Here is a 27,707-nt window from a genome sequence, read left to right on the forward strand (position 1 = left end):
ACTGAACAAAAAGAAAGAAAACAAACTGCATTAAATTTGTTCAATATTTGATCTAGACAGACCCTAAATTTGAACAATTTTTGAGTTCCAATTTCCCTGAAATATCAGAGCCACAGAAATGTCCAAATTTGATTTTTTGTAAGACTCAGTTTTCCTTTTAGTACAAGTATCCTTGCAATAATTCTCCATTCTTTGTGTTAGTCCTTCTGAGGGTGAAACAAGCACCATGGAGGAAGACTCTGCCCAATCATAAAGTATCCCTGGGATCAAAAACAATTAGAACATTGAAGAAATTATGAATGTGTTTGTGGGTAGTGTTTTATTACAGTCTGATGTCATATTCTTTGTCTGAGAAAAAAATTATCTGAAAAAAATCCTAATTCATAAATGCTGAAAATTAATTATCCTATCAATAGAGGCACTTTACTAATTCATTCAAACCATTAACTACTACATTCAAAAAAGAAAAAAAATATTTAAATGAAAGTAAGTACTATATTAATAAATACTAGAGTCAAGAAATGAAGAAAAAATTTTATAAGTATCCTTCTTGTAAAGGAATATACCTTCATCAAAGATTATGTTCTAAAAAACATTCTGTATTTTCTGATATTCAAAATATTCAAAAATGTACATTGGATAGATATTCAAAAATGTACATTGAAGAGGAAATAGCAAATTTTAAGATTCAGAATGGTACAGTGTGATATAATTTTTATAAAACAGATAAATTTAATATATGTTTAATATACTTAGAAAAAAAGATAGAATCACTCAACTGGTTTCCCTAGAGGAAGTGATACTGTCACACCAAGAAACAATGAAATAGCTAAAACAAAATACCTCCCCCCCAAAAAATATTGAAAGATACCTCTGGAAAATTAATACCTGTCAGCCTAAACACAAAGGAATATTGAGTCTTGAAATTCTGAGTCTTACAAAAAATGGTACAAATATTCTAATCTTTTTATACAGTATTTTTGTCTTTATGTTTTATGCTATTTTCAACGGTATACATTAGTTATGGCATATTCAAATAACAATAATACTTTAATTATAACCAAAGGAACAATAAACTTGAAAGTGAATGTTCTATCGCAGTCTGATTTTACAAGTTGTAACCTCAGTCTAATATGACATAGTCAATTACTAATGATATAATAAAAAGTAAGAACAATTCTATAAATCATACAAAATAACTAAATCCAAATTTGGATTTACACTTAGATAAATTTCATTCTGACAATCTTAGTCATTATATGAAGATATCCTTTAAGAGATCTTATGATGTAATTTTTCCAGTCCTGCTCCTGGTCAACAACTGTATGTCTTAATCCATGTTGGGACTGGACAGGATCACCTTCATAGATTCATCAGAAAAATGAGATTGATAAAAAGCAAGCTTCTCTTGAAAATTTGAGGATTGTACCTAGACCAGATGGCAATCCCAAAGACCTCTAAATTTTCAGAATACTTAAAGGCTGTTATGCAAAGTTGGATTGTGAAATGAAATATCCTAACAAGTGAATAAATTTGGATAGAAGGAAAGATGAGTAGGGAAAAAATGCTGGGTTTAGAGTGTCAGGTTGAGATATTATCTGAAGGGAAGGAAAGTAAGTACATAAAGTAGTAAAAGAATTGGTGCTAAAGGATGGGCCAAAGGCAAGAGTACACAAGTTTACAAGAAGAAATTTGAGCCTTAGATACACAAAAGTAGGTTATGAAAGTCACCAAAGAGCTTGTTAATTCCCATTCCAATGACTTAATTTATAGATGGAGCAATTTGGTTTTTTCAGTATTTTAAAGGTCAAAGTATGAATTACACATTTTGCAAGTATGGTAAGTTGTAAAGTTCTCATAACGCATCATTTACAGTTCTCAGTGATTGGCCAGTTAAGCTACTATATGGTAGAAACTCAGCAAGTATGGATCATTCAGGAATAATTATTTTAAACTTAAAACGGGTTTAATTTTATTTTATGCCAAGTTTGAAGAAAGAATCATTTTAGCACTAAGCAAATTAAAAATGAAACAAAGCAAAATAAAATAAGACTTTCTTATTTAAATGGTCAGTTTTAATAGCAAATGAATTCCAATCGCCTAGCTCACCAAATCTACAAACAATAAACAACAATGTTTTCTTCCATCTACAACCTAACTCTAGCTCTTTCTTGGCAGAAACAAACTCAAAATGGTTTGGAATCAACTTTAGGAAAGGGCTAACATTACTAGAAGTCAAAAATTAAGTTTTAGAGAAAAGAATCTCTATTAAACACTATGAGTAGTAAGTTCTTAAGTGTAAAAGTTGGCAAGAATTTAATAATAGTTTTGACTGTGGTTACCTCAAAGGAGAAATATCATTTAAAATCTTTTTCAATGCTGGCATCAAACCCAGGGCACAGCACATAATAAGCAAGTGCTCTACCACTGAGCTATAGTCCCAACTCTAATTACAATTTTTTATTTGAAGTATTGCATTTATACATTCTTGTGGGATACAATATAATATTCAATACATGTAGTCAATGTGCAATGTTAAATGCAGGATATAAGTTATATTACTTTGCTGTTCACTGAAGAATTAATGATCAAAAAAGTACTGTCACTGATATAAGCTGTTTCATCCCTCCCTTTGGCAATCTTCTATATTGGTATACCATTTCAAGACTATGTTAAGATAATCACAACACATTTTTACAGCCATAGAAGCTATAGAAATACTACCATTTACTATTCATTATGTAGTAAATTTCAAATGAGTGCCCGCAACATCCCAATAATTCTAAAAAACTTACTACATGTTGTAGAAGCTGCTTCGCCTGCTCCAGAGAATTTTAATCCAAATTCCAATCTTATACCACCAAGTGTTCTAGTTGAAGTTGTTGGGGCACCAACTACAGAAAACAATACAGAATAAATTGTCATTATTTTAATAAAAAGTTGAGAAATTTATATAGAATCTTGAAAGTCCCTTAGAAACTCAAAAAATTCTGGTCAATCCATTTAAATGAAACTTGAGAAAAGGTATAGAAAATAGATTAGCGTGATGATCTGTACCTTAGGGAAAGGTTCTAAAGCTAGATAATATTAATGGGTACACAATGGAATACACTGACATGTACAATTAAAGTAAGTTTATTTTATGATATGTAAGTTATAATTCATTATTAAATATACTATGATCCAGACATCTTTTCATTTTGTAGGGAAGAACATCAGAGACAGGAAGGGGAGAAAAACCTGTCAAAAGTCAGAGGGAAAGGTTTTAAACATAGAACCACATATAATTCAATAATTTAACTCCAAATCTCAGGCATGGTCATTAAATATTCATCAAATCACATTCATTAAGTTCACTGCAGGTGAGGAACAGGGATACGTTCAGAGACACAGCACCAGCCTGGCAAGTACAAGACCCTGAGTTCGATTCCTGGTACCAAAAAAAAAAAAAAAAACTCATTATAGTTGAGAAGTATGCTATTTACACATTTCAAAATCACAGTCATGTCTCAAAACTGAAGTCTTAATAGAAAATTCAAATCATGTAATAATGAACAACTCTAACTAATATTTACCTATGCCAACTGCACAAAGGGATGAGTATTATAAGCCATTATTCATGCTAACCTAAGTATCAGAATGTCCTGTTAAGTTTGGTCCCTAGAAATGCAAACAATCTTGCTACCATAGGACTTAAAGGAAATCATATAACAGCTCATGTTACACTACAACAAAGCTTAACAATGAACATCAAGGCACTGTGAAAACCTCAAAGGAACAGTGAGTTTACAAGTATCTACAAGAAAGAATAACTTAAAATATAGGCAGAATTCAATATTTTTAATATCTGTCATTAGTCTACTAATGGAAGATATAGTAACATAGAAGTTGAAGCTTTAAGATAATTAATGTCCCACCTCTCAGCTCAAAGCATCTGTATACTCCACTTTAGAGGGGAGGTCCTGAGAATAATCAAACACACACACACACACACACACACACACACACACACACACACACACACATCATGTGAGTTTCAATTAGAATCCCATAACTATAGTTGATACTTTACCATGTTCTATGTTTGATAGGTAAAATGTAAAAACCGCAGACCCGATCTATATAGAAGAGTACTCTCTCTCAATTCTCCAATATTTATTTGACATTTTATTTTCTTCACGGGATAATAAAGGACTTTGTGCCCTGAGACACACTTGACAAAACTCTTACTTCCTAATCTTTTTTTTTTTTTTTAAATCTTTTTACCAGTACCAGGGATTGAACTCACAACTGCCCGCTTGCAAGGCAGTTGCTTATGCTGCTGACCTAAATCCCCAGCCCCTTATTTCCTATTCTTAATAACTTCAAGAATTTGTTTCAAAATATCACAGAGTTAATGAATTAGACGCTTAAATTTATCATTTAGGCTATAATAACCATGCTATTATAATCATAGTAATAAAAGAAAAACTACAGTTAAAGCCATGACAATTAGGCTCTAAGTAAAGCTACTATTGATAGCAATAATTCAAACATAATGGTAATTTCTTATATGCAGTAGATCCATAGAGATCTGTAATTACATTGACAAAATTAAAATAACACTGTTCTTTGGAATAAGTATAACTTACATAAGAGCTCCGTAGCAGCTGTGGAGGTAGAAACATTTGATACTGAAGTAAACAACATGGTGCTTAGTAGTAGTGACAGCAGTAGACGCTGGAGGCAAACCTAAAAGTCACAGTAGCAAGCAGAAAGATGTCATTAAAATAAGTTTTAAAGAGTAAAACAATATTATAACAAGATTTACATAAGGAGAAATAAAAACAAAGCAAGTACTACACCTTGAAAGCTAATAAATAAATAATAAAAATTTTAAACCATTCATTAAAAAGTAATTCATCTATACAACTTCGTATAGCCAGACATCTTCCATCTTCCTGAAATTCTACTTTACTAAAATACTCAGTATAGGGAAAGGAATCCACTCCCATAATTGTGGCATAAAAAACTCTGGAGAACTCTTTCTTAGTGAAACATCTATGACTGGCAAAAAGTACTTTTTTAATTGGAAACTGCTGGAAATTGTCCTAAGAGCATACAGCAAATGGCACATTTATTCAAGAACCTGCTGAAACTCTATAACAGTGAGAATTTATGGCATATGAGTTACAATCCACTTCTTTCCTGCTTCCCATCCTTTGCTCACCTTGATGCAAGTCACACTCTAGGTTAGAAGAACCAAGAACACTAGATTCCCTTTGTCTCCAGCTCACAATTAAGGAATATAATATCTCAATGGGAATTTCAAGGAACCAGCAATCCTCATCAACTCCAACACAGCTTTGAAAGGATACTCATCACATCAAACACAAATTTTGATGACTACAGCCAAGATTTCTAGGGCTTGCTTCCTTTAGCCAGTCCCTACTCACAGGACAGAGGTTCTACCCCAGGCATGGAAGGTTGAGAATACCGATTACCTCACCCCAGCTCACTTGTAAGACTAAATTCTATGTCTGAGAAGGTAACCAGGAAGACCAGCAGCTATTTCCAGTGCCCAGTACTAAAAGTACTCACTTCAAGATTTTCTGCAAGTTAAAAGCTATTTGTAAGAGAACTTCCAGTCTATCCCAAAATAAATGACTTTATTTGAAACAAAATATGAAGGAGTTCAACTTGCAACATTCACATTTTAAAAAGAAGAATTTGGTGATAAGCAATTGGTGGAGACAGGTAGCTTCATGTGAACAAGAATTTAAACTCTTAAGGTTAGACAATAAGTGTTATGGTTTGTTTCTGGATGCTCCCCCCCCCACAAAGCTTCATGCTGTTATATGGTTTATTTTTTCATCTTTTGGATGTGACTGAATCTAGTGCATCATTGACTCCTGATGCAATGCTGGAATTAAGAGCGCTGGGATTAAGGGTAGATGATTGCTGAATCAGTCCACTGTTTGGATTGGCACTGTCTTAATGCTGTTACACTGGATATATTATAAGGGACAGAAAGAGGCTTTGTCTCCCCTCGCCAACTTGTTGCTTTTGCTGTCTGTGCCTACCATGAATTGCTCTTCTCTGTGAAGTAATCCTGCCATGGAGCCAACCAATTATGGACTGAAACCTCTACAAATTGTCAACTAAATAAACCTTTACTCCTTTAACTTTGAGTATTTGGTATTTTGTCCTAGAAACTAGAAACATAACTAAGACAGTAAATTTACCAAGATAGGGAGAAAACAATGCTGAAAAGATCTTTCTTGATCAGAAAAATTAAGTACTGCTATTTGCGACAACAGCATGGAAATAATTGGAAATAATTCACTAAGTGGAAGAAACCAAATACAAAGGGTCACAAATCAAAGGATTCTATTTATATGAAATATCCAAAATAGTTAAATTCATAGTAGTGGTTGCCAGGGGCTTTGAAGACAAGGGCATGAGGTAAGACTGCTAATGGCTACAAGGTGTCTTTTGGGAGAAATGAAAATGTTCTCAAATTACACAGTGATGATGGTTGCACACTCTGTAACTATTCGGTACCACCATATTGTACACTTTCAAAGAGTGCATTTTAAGATGTGAATTGTACCTTAATTGTGCTGTTATTAAGAAACACATCATTATCTCAAAAGAAGGGAAAACACTTGAGAAAAATCCAACTTACTTTCATGATAAAGACACCAAACAAAACTAGGAAGAAAAGGGAACTTCTTTGATATTATAAAAGGCATTGATGAAAAATCCACAGTAACATCATTCTTAATGGTGAAAAACTAAATATTTTCCCATTATATTCAAGAACAAAACAAGGATGTCCACTCTAGTCTCTCCAAAATTATATTAGAAATTTTGGCCAGGATCAAAGACAGAAAAAATAAAAATAAAAATAAGACCAATCCGTATTGACAATGGAAGAAATAAAACTACCTCTACTCACAAACATTATTAAAACAGACTATTCCAAGAAATCTATACAAAAATCTGTTAGAAAAAAAAATAAGCTCAAGAAGGTTACAGGAGCCAGGAATGATGGTGCATGCCTGCCTGTTATCCCAGAACTTGGGAGGCTGAGGCACTGTGAGTCTGAGATCAGTATAGGTTACATAGTGAGACTCTGTCTCAAAAAAGCCAAAAAATGTTGCAGGATGCAAGATGAACAAATAAAGCTAAACACATGTCTATATTGTAGCATTGGATAATTCAAAAACTAAATTAAGAATATGATTTCATTTATACTTGTTCAAGAGAATAAAATAATTTTTAAAAACTGACAAAAGAATTAAAATGATTGAAAGAAATGAAATGTGTCCTATATAAACGGAAATTTTACATGTAAATGGATCAGAAGACATTAATAATGTTATGCTGTGCTATTCAGATATGGGCCTCAAACATGACTATGTTATAACATCCATATGATTTTACTTGACAAAAAACTTTAGAGACAGAATTAAGGTTAAGTGTTTTTGAGATTATCCTAAATTATCCATGTGAGAAAAATCTAATGCTACAAATATTTTAAAGTAGAGAAGCTTTCCAGGTGGTGAGGAAAGAAAGATGTGACTACAAAAGAATGATCAGAAAGATCATTTGCTAACAAAAATAACCAGAGAGCATGTGAAAACGTGCTCAATGTCATTAGAGAGTTAAAAATCAAAGCCATTACAGAAAACCACTTCATATCCATTAAGATGAATATAATAAAAAAAGCAGATAATATCAAATGTAAGCGAGAGTATAGAAATTAGAAATCTCATATGCTGCTGGCGGGAGTGTAAGATATTGTAGCTCCTTTGGAAAACTAACATTTTCTCAAAGAGTTAAACATAAGTTATTATATGATTCATCAATATATGCCCAAGAGAAATTAAACATATTCACTTAAAAAATTGTACATGAACATTCATGGCCATATTAGACAGCAGATGGAAACAACCCAAATGTCCATTAACTGATGAATGGATAAAAAAAAGTAGCATATCCATATAATGGAATTTTACTTGTCTTAAAAAAGAAAAAGAAGTACTGACACATGCTACAATGTGGATAAGTTTTGAAAGCATGCCAGGTGAAAGAAGCTAATCACAAAAGATCAAATAATGTATGATTTGATTTATATGAAATGTCCATACTAAGGAAATCTACAGAGCCAGGAAGTAGATTAATGATTGCCAGAGATTGGGAGAAGAGAGGAATGTGCGGTGACTATTAATAGGTCTAAAGTTTCTTTGGGGATCATGAAACTTTTCTGACTTTGTTTACAGTGATAGTTACATAATTGTGAATATACTAAAATGTGATAAATTGAGCCAGGCATGAGGATGTATGCTTACAAGCCTACCCCTTGAGAGGCTAAGGCAAGAGAAAAGAATTTGAGGCTGTCTCCTCTGACATAATAAACTGAAAGCTGGCGCATACTATATTGTGATACCTTATCTCAAAAAAATGAATTTTATACTCGTCTTTTCAGTACTGGGAAGTGAAATCTTTATAATTTTTTGTTTTTGAGACAGGATGTTACTAGGTTGCCTCAGCCTCCTGGATTCTGGGATTATAGGTATGTACTGCCATAAGTAGCTTGAATTTTGTATTTTAAATGGCTGAATTGTATGGTATATTAATTATATCATAACAAAAATATGAAAAATTAATAAATAGAAGATTAACATAGTTTTTCAGAATACATATTACTTGTTCTTGGTTTAAAATTTAAAAACAAAACTATAAAATAAATAAAACTGGATAAATTAATTTGCACAGAGATACAAACAAGATTAATGAGTTGCTTGAAAATAGTCAATATATGGGTCACTGTACATGCCGCATGAGAATAAAAGTTCAAAACATGATTCTCCTGAATTGAGTCAACTTTTTCTAGGCTTTGACACAAAAATACAGACATTCTATCTTCCTTTCAGGAGAAAAAGTATTTAGTCAATAACTGCGCTTAAATCTATTGTTGCTTATATTCAACTGTAGAATAATTCATGACAACATATAAAACTGCTACCCAAAACACCTATATCTATTAGGAGTGAAGGGAGCCAGGAAGAACTGCTGAGATGGAACTGGGAATGTTACCATGTACTACCTCCAATTACTTAAACGTGTATAGAGGAATATCCTTGTTTCATTTAGGAGACATATCATGTGCATACTTTAAAAGTAACAAATTTTATATCAAAGCCATTTAAACTTACAATTCATTACCTACTGGAAAGTTTGAATTTTAAATGAGTTTAATAGGTACTTAAATTTCTTCATAAACTATCCATTTGTATTATTTGCTTCTTTTCTTATTAGAAAACACTGCTCCCTAGTTACTGATTTTTAATAAAGGTATATATCAATGTTATTTACTGGTATTTTGTCAGATGCTGTAAAAACTACTACCCCAGTTTGGCACTGTTGTTTTTAATTCTATTTTTATTTTGTATGTAGTCATATCTTTCCATCCTTTTTTACTTTATGGTCTTTGTCTGCATATCATGTTTCATTTTTTATTTTTATTTATGTTTTGTGTGTGCCAGGGATCCAATTCAAGATCTCGGACTTGCCAGGCAAGTACTTGTGTGGCTGAGCTAAATCCCTGGCCCTTGTATATCATGTTTTAAAAGATTCTTCCTCTCTTAAATATATGAAAAAGTGTTCAATCTCATCTTAAATATTGTTATTAATACATGTCTATTGTTCATAATGAGTTCTTCATCATATGGAGTTGGTACATGTACATAACACATCTTACTTCTTTATTCCATTCCTTTCTCCTTCCCACACATCCCCTCTCTCCATCTCTTTGTTCCCTTACCTTTTGCAAGAAATCTATCTGTTTTTAAAGAGAACACTGCAAACTGCAAATACACTAAAAACAATTTCATCTAACAGATGACAAGAAATCAAAAATTAGTAATGCACTCTAATGAGATGTAGGGAGTGGCTTCGAATAGCTGCTGCTGCCCTGCCCCTCCTGCCTGAGGGCATTTTGTGTGTCAGCCTACATTTCCCATGATCCTCATGTCCGCCTACATTAACCATAATCCTCTCCTGCTTACATCATATATCCAGATGTGATGATGACCTATCAGATAACACTCTGTGCCCTCTTCCTGCCCTTGACCCACTCCCCACCCTATATAAGTTGTAGCCATCTTGAAAATAAATGAGACTCGATTGGAATCGCATCCTGTCTCCATCTCTCTTTTCTCTTGCCCTGCCCCCATCCCCTGTCCCCTCTCCAGGTGAGACCCACGGACTGGTCCGCAGGCCGGATCAAGTGGCGCCCAACGTGGGGCGGATCAAGTGGCGACCACGAAGGGACCCCACCTGGCACGAGGGATAACGACACGGGACCTCGTTCCTGTGATCTGTGCAGACGGCCACCTTACGTCTCGCCTGAATCACGGTAGGTGAACGGCATTAGCATGGGACAAGCACTCAGTGAGCATGAATTGTTCGTGACTGGCCTCAGGGAGGCACTCAAGACTAGAGAGATTAAGGTTATAAGACAAAGATTTGATAAAGTAGTTTCAGTTTATACATTCAGTGTGTCCATGGTTCCCCCTAGAGGGTACCATTAATTTAAACAGGTGGAATAGAGTAGGAGATGCTCTTAAAGACTATTATGAAGTTTTTGGTCCAAAAAAGGTTCCTGTAACTGCTTTTTCATATTGGAGTTTAATCTCTGAGCTGCTGATATAACCTCACGCAGATCCCAGGTCGCAGAGATGCTCACCCAGGGTGAGGCTGCATTATCTGCCTGCTGCAATTGTACTCCACCCAGCTTATCTAAGGCACCCAGCCCTCCTGGCTCTGTTGTCCTTGAGATCCCGGAGCCTTTTCAAGATGGTGACATGCCACCACTCCCTTTGTCTGGAGGCCACAAGGGTACGCAAAATAGCGTGCAACACCCTAGTACTCAAAATGGCGCCGCCTCCATACTGACTCTGGTGGTTAAAAAAGAAAAAAAAGGGGGGGGGCGGAGGATTTAGCTCAGCAGCATAAGTGCCTGCCTTGCAAACAGGTGGTCGTGAGTTCGATCCCTGGTACTGTTAAAAAAAAAATAGGGGCTGGAGGTTTAGCTCAGTGGCATAAGCGCCTGCCTTGCAAGCAGGCAGTCATGAGTTCGATCCCTGGTGCCAATAAAATACAAAAAAAAAAAAAAAACAGTGATGGGATGATGCAGAAGAAATTCATTCTAAAACCAAGTCAAGAAAACAACTGGGTCAGATCATGCTGAAAGGAGATAATATTACTCTGCTGCAAAGTGTCTCCAACTAGACATGATCAATGAATTAAGACAGCAGTGAGAAGCAATGGCAGGCAATTAAGATAAATGTCAATTATAGTGTGTACCCATATAAAAAAGGCAGCTGATTAAGTGGTTTGCCTTGGGAGCATTTGTAAAATGTTTGTTCATATTGTTTTGTCTACCCTTACGTTTTTACTGGGAGCAATAAATGTAGGGTTGTTTTTATTTAAAAAGACAAAAAAAAAAAAAAAGGCGTTGCCATGCTCCCTTCTCCGTACCGCCCTATCTACCCTGGAAATGGGAGCTTATCCATTCTTACAAGTTGAGGTTTAAAAAAAAAAAAAAGGAAAGAAAAGAAAAGAAAAAAAAAAAAAAGAAAGAAAGAAAGAAATGGGAGCTTAGTCACTGGAAAGACCAAGAGGTGATTTGGACTTGAATAGGATCAGGAAGTACGTGGTTTGCGCCCACACCCTGTTGGTTCTTTCCAGGGCTCCAATGTCCCAAACAAAGTCATTTTTACCTTTGTCCTGCAGCAACCGGGGGCAGATCATATTGTAATTCCCCGGGAGAATATTTTTGTGCTTATTGGGGCTGTGAAACAGCTGCAACAGGGTGGCAACCTGCCTTCCCCGATAAACACCTTAAACTGACATGGGGGCCGCCAGGGTGCAGCCTAGGTGACTACCCACTGGCCAATCAAAGATCCTGTCAGGTTCTAAACGTCACTGTCACCACTCCTGAGGACCCAGGTTGGCTGACAGGACGCACCTGGGGACTTCGAGTTTATGAGTCAGGTAAAGACAGGAGAAGTCTTATTCTCATAAAAAAGGTTCCCCTACAGACTTCATTTGTGCCCATGGGCCCAAACTTTGCTCTAAAGCCAAAATATTATCCAAATCCAAAATACAATCAGCCCACTACAGATCCTGTTACTACTGTTCAAATAACCACAGTAAATCCCTCAGCCATAAAGGTTTCTCAAGCTCTGCTACACCAGCAGATCATGTACCTGCCCCTCAATATTCACACTCTAACCTATTCAGTTTGATTAAAGGAGCATACATGGCTTTAAATCATACCCGACCTGATCTCACCCAATCATGTTGGTTATGCTTGGCTGCTCCTCCCCCATATTATGAAGGAAAGGCCCTCAATTTAACCTTTATCAGTTCTTCTAGCTCATCTGCCTGTGACTGGGACAATCACCACAAGCTGACTCTCCCTGATGTCTCAGGTAGAGGGACTTCTCTTGGGGACTCCAGCCGTCCACCAGCACTGGCAGCACAACTCTGTGCCCAGCTTCATTCCAAATTCAAGCCAAATAATTACCTCATTCCACCCCCAGGAACGTCTTGGGCCTGCAATTTTGGCCTTTCACCCTGTATAGCAACTGCTGTTTTTAACAAGTCTGCAGATTTTTGTGTTCTTGTACAGGTTCTTCCTCGCATAACCTTCCACCCAGGAGACTACTACCTCCAGGCATCGAAGATCAGCTATATATTTAAGAGAGAACCTGCGACACTCACCTTAGCTGTGTTACTAGGATTAGGAGTAGCAACGGGAATAGGGACAGGGACCACAGCTCTAGTGTTGGGAAATAAACATCTAGCTCAATTATAGGCAGCAGTGGATCAGGATTTAAAAGAAATAGAAGCATCTGTGACAGCTCTACAGGCGTCCCTGACATCTCTATCTGAGGTAGTCCTGCAAAATAGAAGAGGGCTAGACCTCCTATTTATGAAGGAGGGTGGTTTATGTGCAGCCCTCAAGGAAGAGTGTTGTTTCTATGCTGACCACTCGGGAGTAGTCAAAGAGTCCATGAGTTTACTGAGAGAGCACCTCAAAGAGAGAGAAAAGGAGCGCATCGGAGCAACCACCTTCTCCTCCATGTGGGGGGGTCTCTTCCCTTACATTGCCCCCCTCTTGGGACCCCTAGCCACCTTGCTGTTACTGCTTACTGTAGGACCTTGTGTTTTCCAGAGGATCGTGACACTCATTAATAATGTTAATAACAAGGTTGACACATGTATGGCAAAGCCCATTCAGGTATATTACCATCGGTTGGAAATGGCAGAACAACAAACTTATCGGGAAAATTCACCCACTGATGGCCCACATGATGCTGTGGCCCAGACGCCCTGAGGCACTGGACAGGCAGTCAGAGATGGGCAACTAGGAGACATATGTAATGCCAATTGGCCACCTAAGACAGGTCCAGGACCAACAGCTGTCCTGCAGGCCCATGACGGGTAAGGATCGATTGGGTTCATATGAGGAGTCCTTGACGCAAGACAGGTGCTATCCTCCCAGGGCCTGCCATGTTCCAAAAAATATAAATAATAATAAGGGAGGAGATGTAGGGAGCAGCTTCGAATAGCTGCTGCTGCCCTGCCCCTCCTGCCTGAGGGCATTTTGTGTGTCAGCCTACATTTCCCATGATCCTCATGTCCGCCTACATTAACCATAATCCTCTCCTGCTTACATCATATATCCAGATGTGATGATGACCTATCAGATAACACTCTGTGCCCTCTTCCTGCCCTTGGCCCACCCCCCACCCTATATAAGTGGTAGCCATTTTAAAAATAAAGGAGACTCGATTGGAATCGCATCCTGTCTCCGTCTCTCTTTTCTCTTGCCCTGCCCCCATTCCCTGTCCCCTCTCCAGGTGAGACCCACGGACTGGTGCACAGGCTGGATCAATGAGAGTGTAAATTGATATGACTCCTCTGGAAAAAAGTGATCGAAGCTTTAAAAATTACAAATTCATGTGTTTTTTGAAACCAACAATCCTTTTGGAAATTTATCCATAAAGAATATACTTTATGTCATAGAATAATACACTTAAAATGATTAAAATGCTTAATTTTGCTATGTATATTTTACCACAATAAAAATGTATACATAAAAATGTATTTGTATACTTACTAAATGAAATGTAAAATCATATCTGCTACATCATTGTATTAGCAAAACAGGAAACAATTCAAATGTCCACCAATAAGGTACTGCATTGACAAATCATAGAACATTTAGCAAAGAATGCTATGATGTCATAGAAAAATATTGAGAAAGTGCTCTATTGACTGATGTGGCAAAACTGAAATTTCTTTAAAGAAGCACAATAAAATATATAGTGAAAAATTTAAAAATCAGGTACAGAATAATGCATAGAGTATACCATTTAAACAATGACAGATGGCTAAAAATACACATTTTTAATTTGCTAACAAATCCATGAAGAAGCTCTGGAAATATATGTACAATTACAGTTATTAGCTCAGTGTGCAAAAGGAGTAGGGGTAATACAGTGTACAGTAATACAAGTAAGGGACAGCATATCTACTTAAACTATTTACAGTTTTGTTTTGGAACCACTTGACTACATTGCTTAAAAATTATATATAAGTCCTAGGAAGAAGCTAAGGCAGTAGGATCACAAGTTCAAGTCCACCCTGGAGAACTTAGCAGCATAGATCCTGTCTCAAAGTAATAAGAATAATTTTTTAAAGGTCTGGGATGTACTCCAGTGTGAAACTCATATTTATATAGGTTCTTCTCTTTAATCCAAGAAATATTATTTACACATTTTCATATTGACTGATATCTTTAAAATACTTGTAGTTCCACTTTCTATCATTAATTCATGTGCTATTTCTCTTGGTTCATCTTTTAAGCAAATACTAATCTCTTTAACATCCTTCAAAATAGGCAGCTAATGTAATTCTCCTATTCACTATGCCATGCTCACCCCATCATAGATTCCAAATATCATCATCATAAACACAGAATTATTGTTTTTGTACTTTAAAATACTGCATGAATTTTTATTTCTATTCCCACTCTTTAATAGAGTTTAAATAATTGTAGCTCTAGAATTGATTTATTTTATATTATATGACATTTTCAAGATACATGAAGAGAATAAATTTGTACATTTTTATATATTTTCTTGCAACTACTCCAACATTGTTTTCCTTAAAAACAGCAGAGATGGCTAGTCTCATTTTCCCTTATTTGAACTTTCAATTCTTGTTATTTTTTCCTTTTCTTTCCTTCAGAGATTCCCATTATGGTTTTATAAGAATTGTCTTAAATGCATACATTAATTCGGAGATAAAAGACACTTTTTTATTACCAAGTCTATGCCTTCAATGAATCTCTTTTCTTATTTACATCTTTTACTATGTTTCCTGGTAAATTGTGTGGTATTTTTCATCTAAGTGATGCACATTTTAGAATTTTATTCCTAACAATTTCATACTTTTGATTGAAATTGTTAATGGAAACTTTCTTCATTATATTTTCCAACTATTATTTCTTAAGCGTAGAGAAGCTATTGATTGTTTTGTTATTTATTTTGTAACTGGCTGTATTATTGAAATCTCTTCAATAGCTCTAATTACATTTGTGCGTGATTTATGACCACATTTTTAAATGTTGATCATTTGTCTCATAGATTGGCATAATTTCAGGGTCTGACCTTAAATCACATAGTCAGAGGTAACTAAGGAAGCAACAATGACTTATTATGATTTGCTTTCATGTTAAATTAGTCTTAACCTAAAATGGAAAAGGGCTTTGACATAAAATCTCATTTTCTTCATTATAGGATTAGACTAGGATTTCTTAGCATGACACTTTTACTTTGGGCCAAGTAATTCTTGATTGTATAGCACTGTCCTGTGCACTAAAGGATGTCCATTCAGTAGGACCTCTGGACTCTACTCACTAACTTCCCTCCCATTTTGCCAAACAAAAATGTCTTTAGATACAGCTAAGCATTCCCAGGGAGAAATAATGGAGGCAAAACCCTCTAGTGATTGAAAATCACTAGAATAGAAGAAGAGTTGGTATTACAATTTTCTCCATTTAGTGATATAAGGATACAAAAACAGACCATCTTCTCTGTATAGAAATGTGGAGGCTCCCTTTAAAGTCTGCAGTTTCCCAAAAGTTCCTACTGATTTCTCTTACTTTGTGCTGGTTTCTTACTTCCTGATGCTAGACTCATTTTTTAAAGGACAATAAAAACAAACAAAACAAAACAGAATAAAACCAATCAAAGCAAAACAGTGAAAGTGATATAGGGCTTCAAAACAAGATAATAGGAAATCAACAAGTGCTATCATAATGCCTTTTGTTATCTTCAAAATTGCTGCCCATTCCATCTGACTTATTAAAATCAAACAAAACAATAAAATTAATGAAAACAAAACATTCAATAAAATGAAACAATAAAATAGAGCAAAACAAAAAAGTGAGAACAATATTGAATTTCAAAAACAAAACAGAAGAAAATCTCCCATAGTTGCTGTATTGCATATTGTTATCTTCTACATAGATGTTGAGACTACCAGCTTTACTCCTGCAAAGTCAATCAAAACATTAAATTGGTTTTGTACTTTATTTGCCATCAACTAAGTCTGTGCTCCTCTGAATCAGCCAGTTGCTTGTAGGGGTGGGGGACTCGGCTCTTTTTGTCTCCCAGTCCATGCTGTGGTTAGCTCACGGGAAGGACAAATTGGCTTCCTGTTTCTTTTGCCAGCCCATGTTTGCTGCTGCCTCATGGAAAGGGTGCTTCTTGTTTCTCCTGCTAGACTCATCTTTATGGGAAATTGAGTCTAACTGCTGGGAGTTGTAGAAACAAGATCCAACATGGCTGACTAAAGGAGTCATATCACAAATTCTCAGAGAAGAGTCACAGAAAATACAGGTATGCTGAAATGGTGGTGATACTTCCAGCCTGAGACAGAAAATTAATCTAAAAGAACATACATGTACACCAGGATAAGCAGCGCCACCAGTACTGGTCTCCATGACTTGTGCTCCTAGTCCTCTCAGGGCGATCATCATGAAGGTTTCCCAAACAGATTGAGGGACTGGGCTAGTGTTGCAGAGGCCAGACTCCTGGGGCAGAGTCTACATATATTGGCCCCTTCCCCCATAACCAGCCCTTGAATGCTGGAGAATGTTGCATACTTGCAACATTCACTTGCAGGAATCACTATTGCAGGCAAGGGAAGCCCTCCCCATCCTATGCAATGAGAAGATAAACGCAGCAAATGCCAACTGCTGAACCCACAGGGGACCCACCACTGATCACATCCCTAGAGATGAGAAGGAGCGACACTGATCAGTTAGCCCACAGTGAACTCTTCCCTGTCATTTCCACAAAGATCACAGAAGTCTGAGCTAGCAGGAAATCTTGAGTAGCAACCATTTCACGTGGGAGGGGATGGATGGTGGGGGGGGGGGTTTAAAAGCCTGGGAACCATGTCAGATTCTGTTTCCTATATAGAAATAGGAATTCTGGTGAAAGGGTCAGTTGGGGACTTAAGTGTGAAAGAAAAGACAGATCAAACTGTGGCAGAAAACTCCTGGTGACAAAAAAAAGGTTTGGTCAGCACAAAGGGAAACAGCATAGGAGGTGAGCGGAAAGTGAAGGAGTGCTCAGTATCAGGAAAACAATTTCACATCTTCCTTCCCTCAAATTAATTGAGGTGGTAGGAGCAGCAAACAGAGACAAAAGAACTGAAGTTAACCATGCTCAAAATATAGCTCATTACGAAGCTGGAATCAAAGAAACTGATGCCCCTCACCACAGAGAGCAAAGCAGTGTACCTCCATTCAAAAAGACCACAATAAAGCCAAGAAGGGAGCTGTGTGGGAAGTCAATTTTTATTGCATAATGGTGACATGGAAATTATATACACATCCTCTTGTTAGAGGGTTGGATATGAGTTCAGGCAGATTGTGTGTGTGTGTGTGTGTGCACACGCGCACGTGTGTGCATGACTTTTCTTTCTGATTTGATGTAGGTATTTTTTATACTCTCACTCTTTTCTCCCTACTCCTTTTTTTCTAAAAACTAACTTCTGTAGCAATACTATTTTCTGATTTTGTACACATTTACCCCACTTTTTAAATTCTCCTTTTCAAGAATTTTTTTTTCATATATTCTGTTCTCTACCAATCTTCTCTGGTATTAAACTTCTGTTCTATAAATTCTATTGTTCTTGCTCTCCTTTATTTACCTAGTCCTTTGTCTTCCCCTACCTGTCCTTCACCTTACAGGAAAAATCAGTATGTTCTTACAATCTTGCCATTTTCTTCAATTCCAAAATACACCTAGCTCTTCCTATATCCCACCCTAACAAGTATCTTCCTAAAAACTGCAACACTAACTTTAACTATAAAAGATTTCAACAGTCGGGCCCCCTATCTAATATTTGCCTATTATAATTTTTTTTCTATTCACTCTCCTCTGACTGACACCACTCTTTAACCCATTCCTCCATTTTTCCCTTCCCTTTTCTTTCCCTATGGCAAACTAGCTTCTAATAATATAGCATAGCTTGCAAAGGATACTGAAAAGGTGAAAGTGTATGTGTAAGGTTTAACACATATGATTGATATATAATTGGATCTGATAATGCTAATATAACTAGTAGTAATTCTCTCTTCGCAACAGAGTTACCAGGTCTAAATCTTACTGCAACAGAATTTGCACTGTCTCAGCCACAAAGAACTTTATCCAAAACACAACACATACTATTCCACAAAGCCTGCTTTCTAAAGGCAAAATAATCAAAAGTACCCCATGTTACTATCAGACCATAGTGCATGGAAACTAGAAGTCAATCACAAAAGAAACTACAAGTATAAACACCTGGAAAATTAATAACAAAAGCCAAAACTCACAAAGGGTCACAAAAAATTGAACAATTTCTGAAGTCAAATATCAATGCCAGTACAACACACCAGAATCTATGGAATATAATGAAAGCAGCACTAAGAGATAAGCTGGTTGCAAACAATGCTCACAGTAGAAAAACAAAGCAAGATCAAATATAAATAGTCTAACAATTAACCTCAAGATGCTAAGGAAAAAATCCAAAGCCAAGCCAAATTTAAGAAGGTAAATCATAAAGATCAGAGTAGTAATTAATGAAATTGAGACTTACACATAAAAGATGAACAATTAAAAGATCTAGTTCTTTAAAACAATAAACAAAAAGATAAATCTTGAACCAAACTTACCAACCTAAAGAGAAAAAATACTCACATAAATGCAATTATAAGTGAAAAAGTCAAAATCACAACAGGCACCACCAAAATTCAGAAGATAGCAACTACTATGAAAAATTGTACTAAAAAAAAACTGGAAAATCTTGAAGAAATGAAGAGATTCTTACACTGATAGGAATTACCAAATCTTGTAATTTTTTTGAATAATACACTCTTATTTAAAAGAAAAAAAAGAAAACAAAACAAAACAAAACAGTATGAGGGTACAAGTAATACATAATTACCAAAAAACGGTAAGAAATCACTAGTTAATAATTACATATTGTCATCTTAGAAATAGTTGTTCAAGTTACAGGATTAAAGCATACAAAGTAGACACTCAAACAGTGAGACTGCAAACAGTTGTGTTCAATGATCCAACAAAAACTCAGTAATATGGTCATCTATCTTAACACACGGAAACACACTTGCAGTTGTATCCTTTAGAGCACATTTTTCCTCTTGTTTACAACAAAATTTACACATTTTGAGTTATATTATACCCATAGTTCTTATTACTTTTCTTGGACGAGAATAAAGCCAAATATGACAAAACAAAGCTGTCAGTCAAAACCAAGGATAGACATAGCACATGATGTAAAAACAGAGTACAAGGTTATCAACAATGGTTACCATAATGCCTCTTGCTTCCTTAAAAAGAATTGCCTATATCATTAGGTATAAAAAAGTTGAACCAAACAGTACAGAACAAGACCAATAAAACCTAAAATTATAAACATTACAGGACTTCAAAAGAAGATAATAGTCAAACCAGAATGGGCATCATAGTGAATCTTATTGCCTTCAAAGTAGTTGCCTATACCCTCAAACTTGATACTATCAAACACAACAGAACAGACTCTAATCAGTCAAAACAAGATAGTGGGAGTAATACAGGGCTTCCAATCAAGTTAATAGGAAATCAAAAAAGTCCACTATAATATATCTTGCTAATTTTTTTTTATTTTAACCCTTAAAAATAATTTTTAAAAAATTTTTAATGAATAAAGGGGAGATTGAGATAAAAGAGGACATAACAGCATAACAATACAGGTCAAAGGATGACAATTCCAGCAACCTAGTGCTTCACCATCAAATAACCTGACTTAATAGTAATTACCATAGTGTCTTTCTCCTTGAAATATTTAAATGTAACTTCATATACTATAGCATCAAACATATCAAGACAGTGTGTAACCATTCAAGTGGATTAAAGTATTACAGGGTATTTAGAACAAGCTAACAGAAAATAAAGAATGGTTTCTATATTATATCTTTGCCTATAAAAATTTTTGTTTATACTATCACATATAATAAAATCAATAACATACAACATGATAAAACCAATGGACAGAAAAGCAACAGTTTGGTGGGGCTTCAAAACAAGATGATATTAAATCAGCACTGGCTATTATGATGTCTTGTTTTCTTCAAAGTAGCTGTTCATTTCATCACGGGCAATATTATCAAGCAGCCCAGAATAAAGTCATTCCAATTAATGAGTGAAAACATTATAAGGCTTCAAGGCCACATAATGGGGAATCATGATTGCCACATACTTTTATATATTTGAATCAGTTCTTACACTAGGGAAACTATTCAGTATTCACACGTGAGTTTGATTTATTTCACTTATGAGTATGGTCTCAAGCTGCATCCATTTACTTATAAATATCTCAATGTGGTCCTTCTTTATAGCTGAGGAGTACTCCATTGTATAAAATGCCATTCCTTAGTTCATGGACACTTGGGTTGTTTCCAAAATCTGGAGATTACAAATTGTGCTGCTATAAACATAGGTGCACATATATCACGGTGGTATGATGCTTTCAGTTTCTCTGGAAATATGTCTAGAAGTGGAATAGCTGGAACAAATGGGACTTCCAATTCCAGCTTTTTGAGAAATCTCCAGACTGACCTCCACAATGGTTGTACCAGTCTACACTCCCACCAACAGTGTAGGAGAGTTTCTTTTAACCCACAGCCTCTCCAGCATTTGTTATAGGTCATTTTCTTGATCCTGGCCATTGTTTCCAGAGTAAGATGTAATCTCAGTGTGGTTTAATTTGCATTTCTCTAATGACTAATGATGATGAACATTTTTCATGTATTTATTTGCCATTTGTATTTCTTCATCTGCGAAGTGTGTATTCATCTCAGATGCCCGTTTTTGCACTGGATCTTTGAATTTTGGGAGTCTGAGTTTTATAAATTCTTTATATCTTTTAGACAAAACTCCTTTGTCTGAGGGGGAGTTCACTAAGATTTTTTTTCCCCAGTTTGTAGGGTTTTTTTTTCACTAAGCTGGAGATTTTTTTTGACATGCAGAAACTTTTTAATAAGAAGTGGTCCCAGTTACAGATTCTGGGAAGTATTTCCCGTGGGATTTGAGTTCTGTTCATGAATTCTCTACCTACCCCTATGTCTTCAAGGTTTCTACCCAATTTGTCTTAAAATAGATTTAGTGTTTCTGTTTTAATACTCAGATATTTGATCCATTTCGATTTTAATTTAGTACGTGGTGATAGGCATGGGTCTAGTTTTAGTTTTTGGCAAATGGAGAGCCAGTTTTTCCAACACCATTTATTAAAGAGACTGTCGTTCTTCCATTGAACCTGCTTGGCTCCTTTATCAAAGATAAGGTGGTTGAGTGTGTTTGTAGTTGTGGTTGTATCTTCTAATCTATTCCATTGATCTTTGACTCTGTTTTGATTCCAGTACCATGTTGATTTTACTATGGTTGCTACTAGTATAACTTCAAGTCATGGATTGTGATGCCTCCTGCCTTGCCTTTGTTGCTTAGAACTGTCTTTGCTATTCTAGGTGTCTTCAAACTCCAGATGAATTTTGGGAGTGATTTCTCTAGATCTAGGAGGTATGTTGATAGTATTTTTGTTGGCATTGCATTGAATCTGTATAAGTGTTTTGGGAGAATGGTCATTTTCACAATGTTTATTCTTCCTAGCCATGAGGAAGGGATGTCTTTCCATTTTCTGAGATCATCTTCAATTTCTTTTTTCAGTGTATTATAATTTTCCCTGTATAGGTCTTTCACTTCTTTTGTAAGAGTAATTCCTAAATATTTCCTTTTTGGTGGGCTGGGGATTTAGCTCAGCAGCATAAGCGCCTGCCTTGCAAACAGGCAGTCATGAGTTTGATCCCTCGTACCGATATAAAGGAAAAAGACAAAACAAAAATTCATTTTTTTGGTTGCTACTATGAAGAGTGTGGCTTCTCTTATTTCTCTCTCTGTGATTTTGTTGTTAGTGTATAGGAATGCTATTGATTTCTGAGTATTGATTTGTTATCCAGCTACATTACTGAATTTATTTATTATATCTATAATAATAGATACAATAGGATTTCTTCTATGTAGAGTATCATGTCATCTGCAAACAATGATAATTTAACTTCTTCTTTTACTAACTTTACCCCTTTTATTTCTCTCTCTAGTCTAATTGCTCTGGCTAGTATTTCCAGTACTATATTAAATAGGATTGGTGATAAAGGACATCCTTGTCTTGTGCCTAATTTTAAAGTAAAGGCATTCAATTTTTTGCCATTTAGTATGATACTGGCTAATGGTTTGTGATAGATGGCCTTTATATTGAGGTAAAGACCATCTATTCCAATTTTCTGTAAGGTTCTTATCATAAAAGAATGTTGAACCATATCAAAATATTTTTCTGCATCTATAGAGATGATCATGCGATTCTTACTTTTGGCTTTATTGATATGGTGGATTACATTATTGATTTATGTATGTTGAAACATCCCTGCATGCTTGGGATGAATCCCACTTGGTCGTGGTGTGTAATCTTGATGATTTGCTGTATCCTGTTTGCAAATATTTTATTGAGGATTTTTGCATCTGTGTTCATTATGGAGACTGGTCTATAGTTCTCTTTTTTAGTTGCATCTTTCTCAGGTTTTGGTACTAGAGTAATATTTGCTTCCAGGAATGACTTAGGAAGGATTGCTTCCCTTTCCATTTCATTGAAGAGTTTGAGGAGTGCGGGCATTAGGTCTTCTTTGTATTTCTTGTAGAATTCTGCAGTGAATCCATCTGGGCCTGGACTCTTCTTTGTAGGTAAGGACTTAATTACATTTTCAATTTTATTGATAGAGATTGGGTTATTCAGCAGTTTTACATCCTCTTGATCTAGCTTTGGTACTTCATATGTTTCTAGGAATCTATTTCTTCTGTGTTATCAAACCTTTGAGAGTAGAGGTTTTTGGAATCGTTGTTGATGATCTTCTGTATTTCCACAGAGTCTGTAATGATTTCACATTTTCATTTCTTATTGCATGAATTTGAGCTTTTTCTCCCTCCTTTTTTTAAATAAGGCTAGGGGCTTTTCAATTTTATTTATTCTTTCAAAGAACTAAGTCTTTGATTTATTGATTCTTTGGACTATTTTCTTAGTCTCTATTGCGTTGATTTCTGCTCTGATTTTTATAATTTCCTCTCTTCTTCTGGCTTTGGGCTTGACTTGCTCTGCTTTTTCTAGCTGTTTTAAGTGTAGCATCAGGTTATTTATTTGTATTCATTTTATTTTCCTGATGTGGGAATTCAGTGCAATAAATTTTCCTCTGAGGTCAGCTTTCATTGCATCCCACAGATTCCACTAAGTTGTATCTGTATTTTCATTTTCGTGTAGGTATTGTTTAATTTCTCCTTTAATTTCCCCTGTGACCCACTGATTACCCAAGAGTGTGTTATTCAGTTTCCATGTGTTTGTGGGATTTTTGCAGTATCTTTTATGATTAACTTATAATTTCAAAGCACTATGATATGATAGCATGCAAGGGATAATTTCAACTCTTTTTCATTTATTTAAATATGTTCTGTGAGCTAATATATGGTCTACTTTAGAGAGTGACCCATGTACCAGTGAGCATAATGTGTATTCTGATGTTGTTGGATGGAAAACTCTGTATATGTCTATCGAGTCCATTTGTCCACAGGTGTGATTCAGTTCTGTTATTTCTTTGCTGATTTTCTGTCTGGTTGATCTGTCCCTTGGTGTCAATGGTGTGCTAAGTTCTCATGTTACAATTGTGTTACTGATAATTTGATTTTTCATTTCTGTTAATACTTGTTTTATATAACTGGGTGCTCTGGAGTTTGGTGCATATGTGTTTAAAATAGTTATCTCTTCCTCTTGGAGTTTTCCCCTAACGAGTATGTAGTGACCTTCTTTGTCCTTTATGATCCTTGTTGGTTTAAAGTTCACATTGTCTGCAAACAGAATGGCTACTCCTGCTATTTTTGGATACCTGTTGCATGAAGTATTGCTTTCCATCCTTTAACTTTCAGTCTGTGAGTATCCTTCTTGGTTAGATGCGTTTCCTGTAAACAGCATATGGTTGGATTTTGTTTCTTGGTCCATTCTGCCAGTCTGTTTCTTTTAATTGGTGCATTGAGACCATTTACATTAATGGTTATAACTTTTATATGTTGATTTATTGTTGACATGTTATTTTTCTGCTGTTGCATCTTTATCTTTCTGTTCTGTTTAATTATCTGCTTTGCTTAGTGGTTTTTTTCCTTTATGTATCTAAACTGTCTTTCAATATTTTTTGCAGGGTTGGCTTGGTGATCATGAAGTTCTTCAGCTGTTCTTTTTCATGGGAGTATCGTATTTCACCATCGATTTTAAATGATAGTTTTGTAGGGTACATCAGTCTAGGTTGGAATTCATTTTGCTTTAGGATCTGGAATACTTCACTCCATGCTCTTCTTGGCTTTATTGTTTGTGCTGAGAAGTCTGCTGTGATTCTGATAGTTTTCCTTTATAAGTGATCGGTCTTTTCTCTCTGACAGCTTTTAATAATCTATTCTTGTGATGGATTTCTGGGATGGTGATTATTATGTCTGGATGTAGTTTTATTTTGGTTATGACTATTTGGAGTTCTATATGCTTCACTGAACCTGATGTCGGTTTCTGATCTCATGCTTGGGAAATTTTCAGCTATTACTTCTCTAAATATCCTCTTGATGTCCTTTATATTGTCCCCTTCTTTTTCATTAATCCTTATCAATCTTATGCTGTTTTTCTTTGCATCATCTTACAGTTGTTGAATTGTTATTTCCTGATTCTTTGTTATTTTTAAAAGATCTTACCTTTCCTGTTCACTAGCTGAAATCCTGTCTTCAAGGTCTGAAATTCTATCTTCTCTTTCATTAGGGTGGTTTTTACAGCTTTCAGTGGAATTTTTGATTTCCTATATATTTTGTGCATCTGCTTTATGTATTCTATTCATTTCTTATATTGCTAATCTAGGGATTCTATCTTTTTGTTTAGTTCCTCCAATTTTTAACTGTGTTTTCTTTAAATATATTCAGAATCTCTTTCATTTCTTTTATCATTTCTTTTTTTACCTGGGAGATTATTTCGAGTTTGAATTCCTTTAAAGCTTCCTGGAGTTGCTTGTTTATTTCAGTTGCTATTATGTCCAATATTTTCGGTGTATGGCATATATTTTATTCTATATACATCGCTCCTAGGGTTTCTTGAGATCAGCTGGAGGTTTGAGGTTGTAATTTGGTCTTTCGTTTTGTCATTTTCCTATATTACTGTGTATCAAGTGTTATTCAAAAGCTTCCTCAGGGTCTGTTGGAAATCCATTTCTATGCTCACAGTTCCTGGGACTCTGGCACCCAGTTGCCCCAGGCCGTCAGGCCTCTGGAACCTGTGGCACTCAACCGATTGCTTAGAACTGCACAGTCTCAAACAAGCTGGGCTCTGGGGACAGTGGGCCCCCGCCTTCTTGCTTTGAACTCCACAGTTCTCCAAGTGAAGCTGGAATAGGGAGGCAGATGTAGGCGTCTCAGACCAGCCTAGCTGTTCCACTGCACCCAGAAGGCTCGAAGGTTCTGAACCAGCTGGGTTCAGGGGAGAGTGCGTGGGGCACTTACCCCAGGACGGTGGGCCTCTGGAACTGGTGATGCTTGCCTGCTTGCTTAGTAATCCACAGTCCTCTAGACACATGGGGAGGCAGATGCAGGCACCCCAGACCTGCCTAGCCATTACACTGCACCCAGATGGTTCCAGGGTCCCAAACAGGCTGGGCTCCAGGGAAAGTGGGCGCCCGCCTACTTGATTAGAACTCCACAGTTTTCCTAGCGCAGCCAGAACAGGGAGGAGTAATACACTCTTGAGCAATCAGTGGGTTACAGGAGAAACTAAAGAAGAAATTAAACAATACCTACAAAAAGAGCCCACACCCAATCAGATTCACTGCAGAATTCATTGCGTGGTTTCAGGGTCTCATGGAGTCCTTTCCAAGCAGCACACAGCCAGCAGAAGTCACAAAAGGTAACCTAGCCGACAGGAGGGGCTGAGAGCAACTTGTTCTGGACTGACAGCTAAGCACTATGACGCCAGAAGAACCCTCCTGATTTTGTAATGTTTTAAAGTCCTATATCTCTTACACTGGTTTGTTTTGATTGGTTTTATCCTGTTTTATTCTTTTTTAAAAGAAAAAACAGTTAAAAGTAAAAATTCCATTTGAGCCAATCATTCCCCTCTAGGTAGCTTCTTGAAAGAGTTAAAGATGCCACATTATAGCAATACATGCATACCAATGTTTACAGTAGCACAATTCATGATGACTAAATCCTGGAAACAGTCTCTATGTCTATCAATAGACAAATGTATAAAGAAAACATGATAACTATAAATAATGAAATACTAGTTGGCTATAAAGATGATAAATTGGAGACATTTATAGGAAAACTGATGCTTCTTGAAAATATAATATTAAGTAAATCAATCAGACACAAAAGCCTAAATATCATATGGTTTATAATAAGACGTCTCAGCAATTCAACTAGTATATTACAGAAATTCCAGAGACAGATTTTTTATCGCATGAGGCAGTCAATGCACCCCATCATTATATTGTCAGCAGAATCCATGTGGGAGTCAGGAATCCCCCGACATACCTAGCAGTAATTAAGACCCCAAATATCCACTGTAGTCAAGTCTAGAAACTTTTCCTCCCACCTTGAGGAGCCAAGGCAGCACTCTTCAGCCAAATCTGAAATAAAGCTGGCTAAAGCAGAAGTTTTAAATCAGATCTAGACTCTCAGAAATGTCACTGGTAAGTTTCAGTCAGTAATAACATCATACCAAGAACCAGAAAGTTCATAAACTGAGAAAATAAATAGATGCCAAGATCATGACGACAGAAATGTTAGAATTATCTGAGATTTTAAAGCATTAATGGTGAAAAAGACATCAACAAGCAATTTAAAATCCACTGAAACAAATGGAATAAAGTCATCCTCAGCAAAGAAGGTTGGAGGGAGAGTAAAGAAAAAAAAAAAAAAAAAGAAAAGAAAAGAAGCCCTTCAAAGCAACAGCAGGGATAAAGGAAG

General features: G+C 36.0%; 1 protein-coding gene across 5 annotated transcripts in view; it reads right to left on the minus strand.

The window, feature by feature from the left end:
* The window catches only part of Nup62cl (nucleoporin 62 C-terminal like), a 101,430-nt gene that overhangs the window by 57,489 nt on the left and 16,234 nt on the right, over positions 1-27,707 (minus strand). For all 5 annotated transcript variants that reach the window (XM_013150223.3, XM_013150222.3, XM_013150219.3 and 2 more), the window contains 2 exons: positions 4,632-4,731; positions 2,796-2,894 (listed from right to left, as the gene is read on the minus strand). In XM_013150223.3, the coding sequence (XP_013005677.1) occupies positions 2,796-2,894; positions 4,632-4,689 (157 nt within the window). In that variant the 5' untranslated portion in view covers positions 4,690-4,731. The remainder of the gene's footprint in view (positions 1-2,795; positions 2,895-4,631; positions 4,732-27,707) is intronic.

Source organism: Cavia porcellus, unplaced genomic scaffold, assembly GCF_034190915.1.
Source record: "Cavia porcellus strain 051 isolate PalLab524CR breed Dunkin Hartley unplaced genomic scaffold, mCavPor4.1 scaffold_3, whole genome shotgun sequence".
In the NCBI taxonomy this organism is placed as follows: Eukaryota; Metazoa; Chordata; class Mammalia; order Rodentia; family Caviidae; genus Cavia; species Cavia porcellus.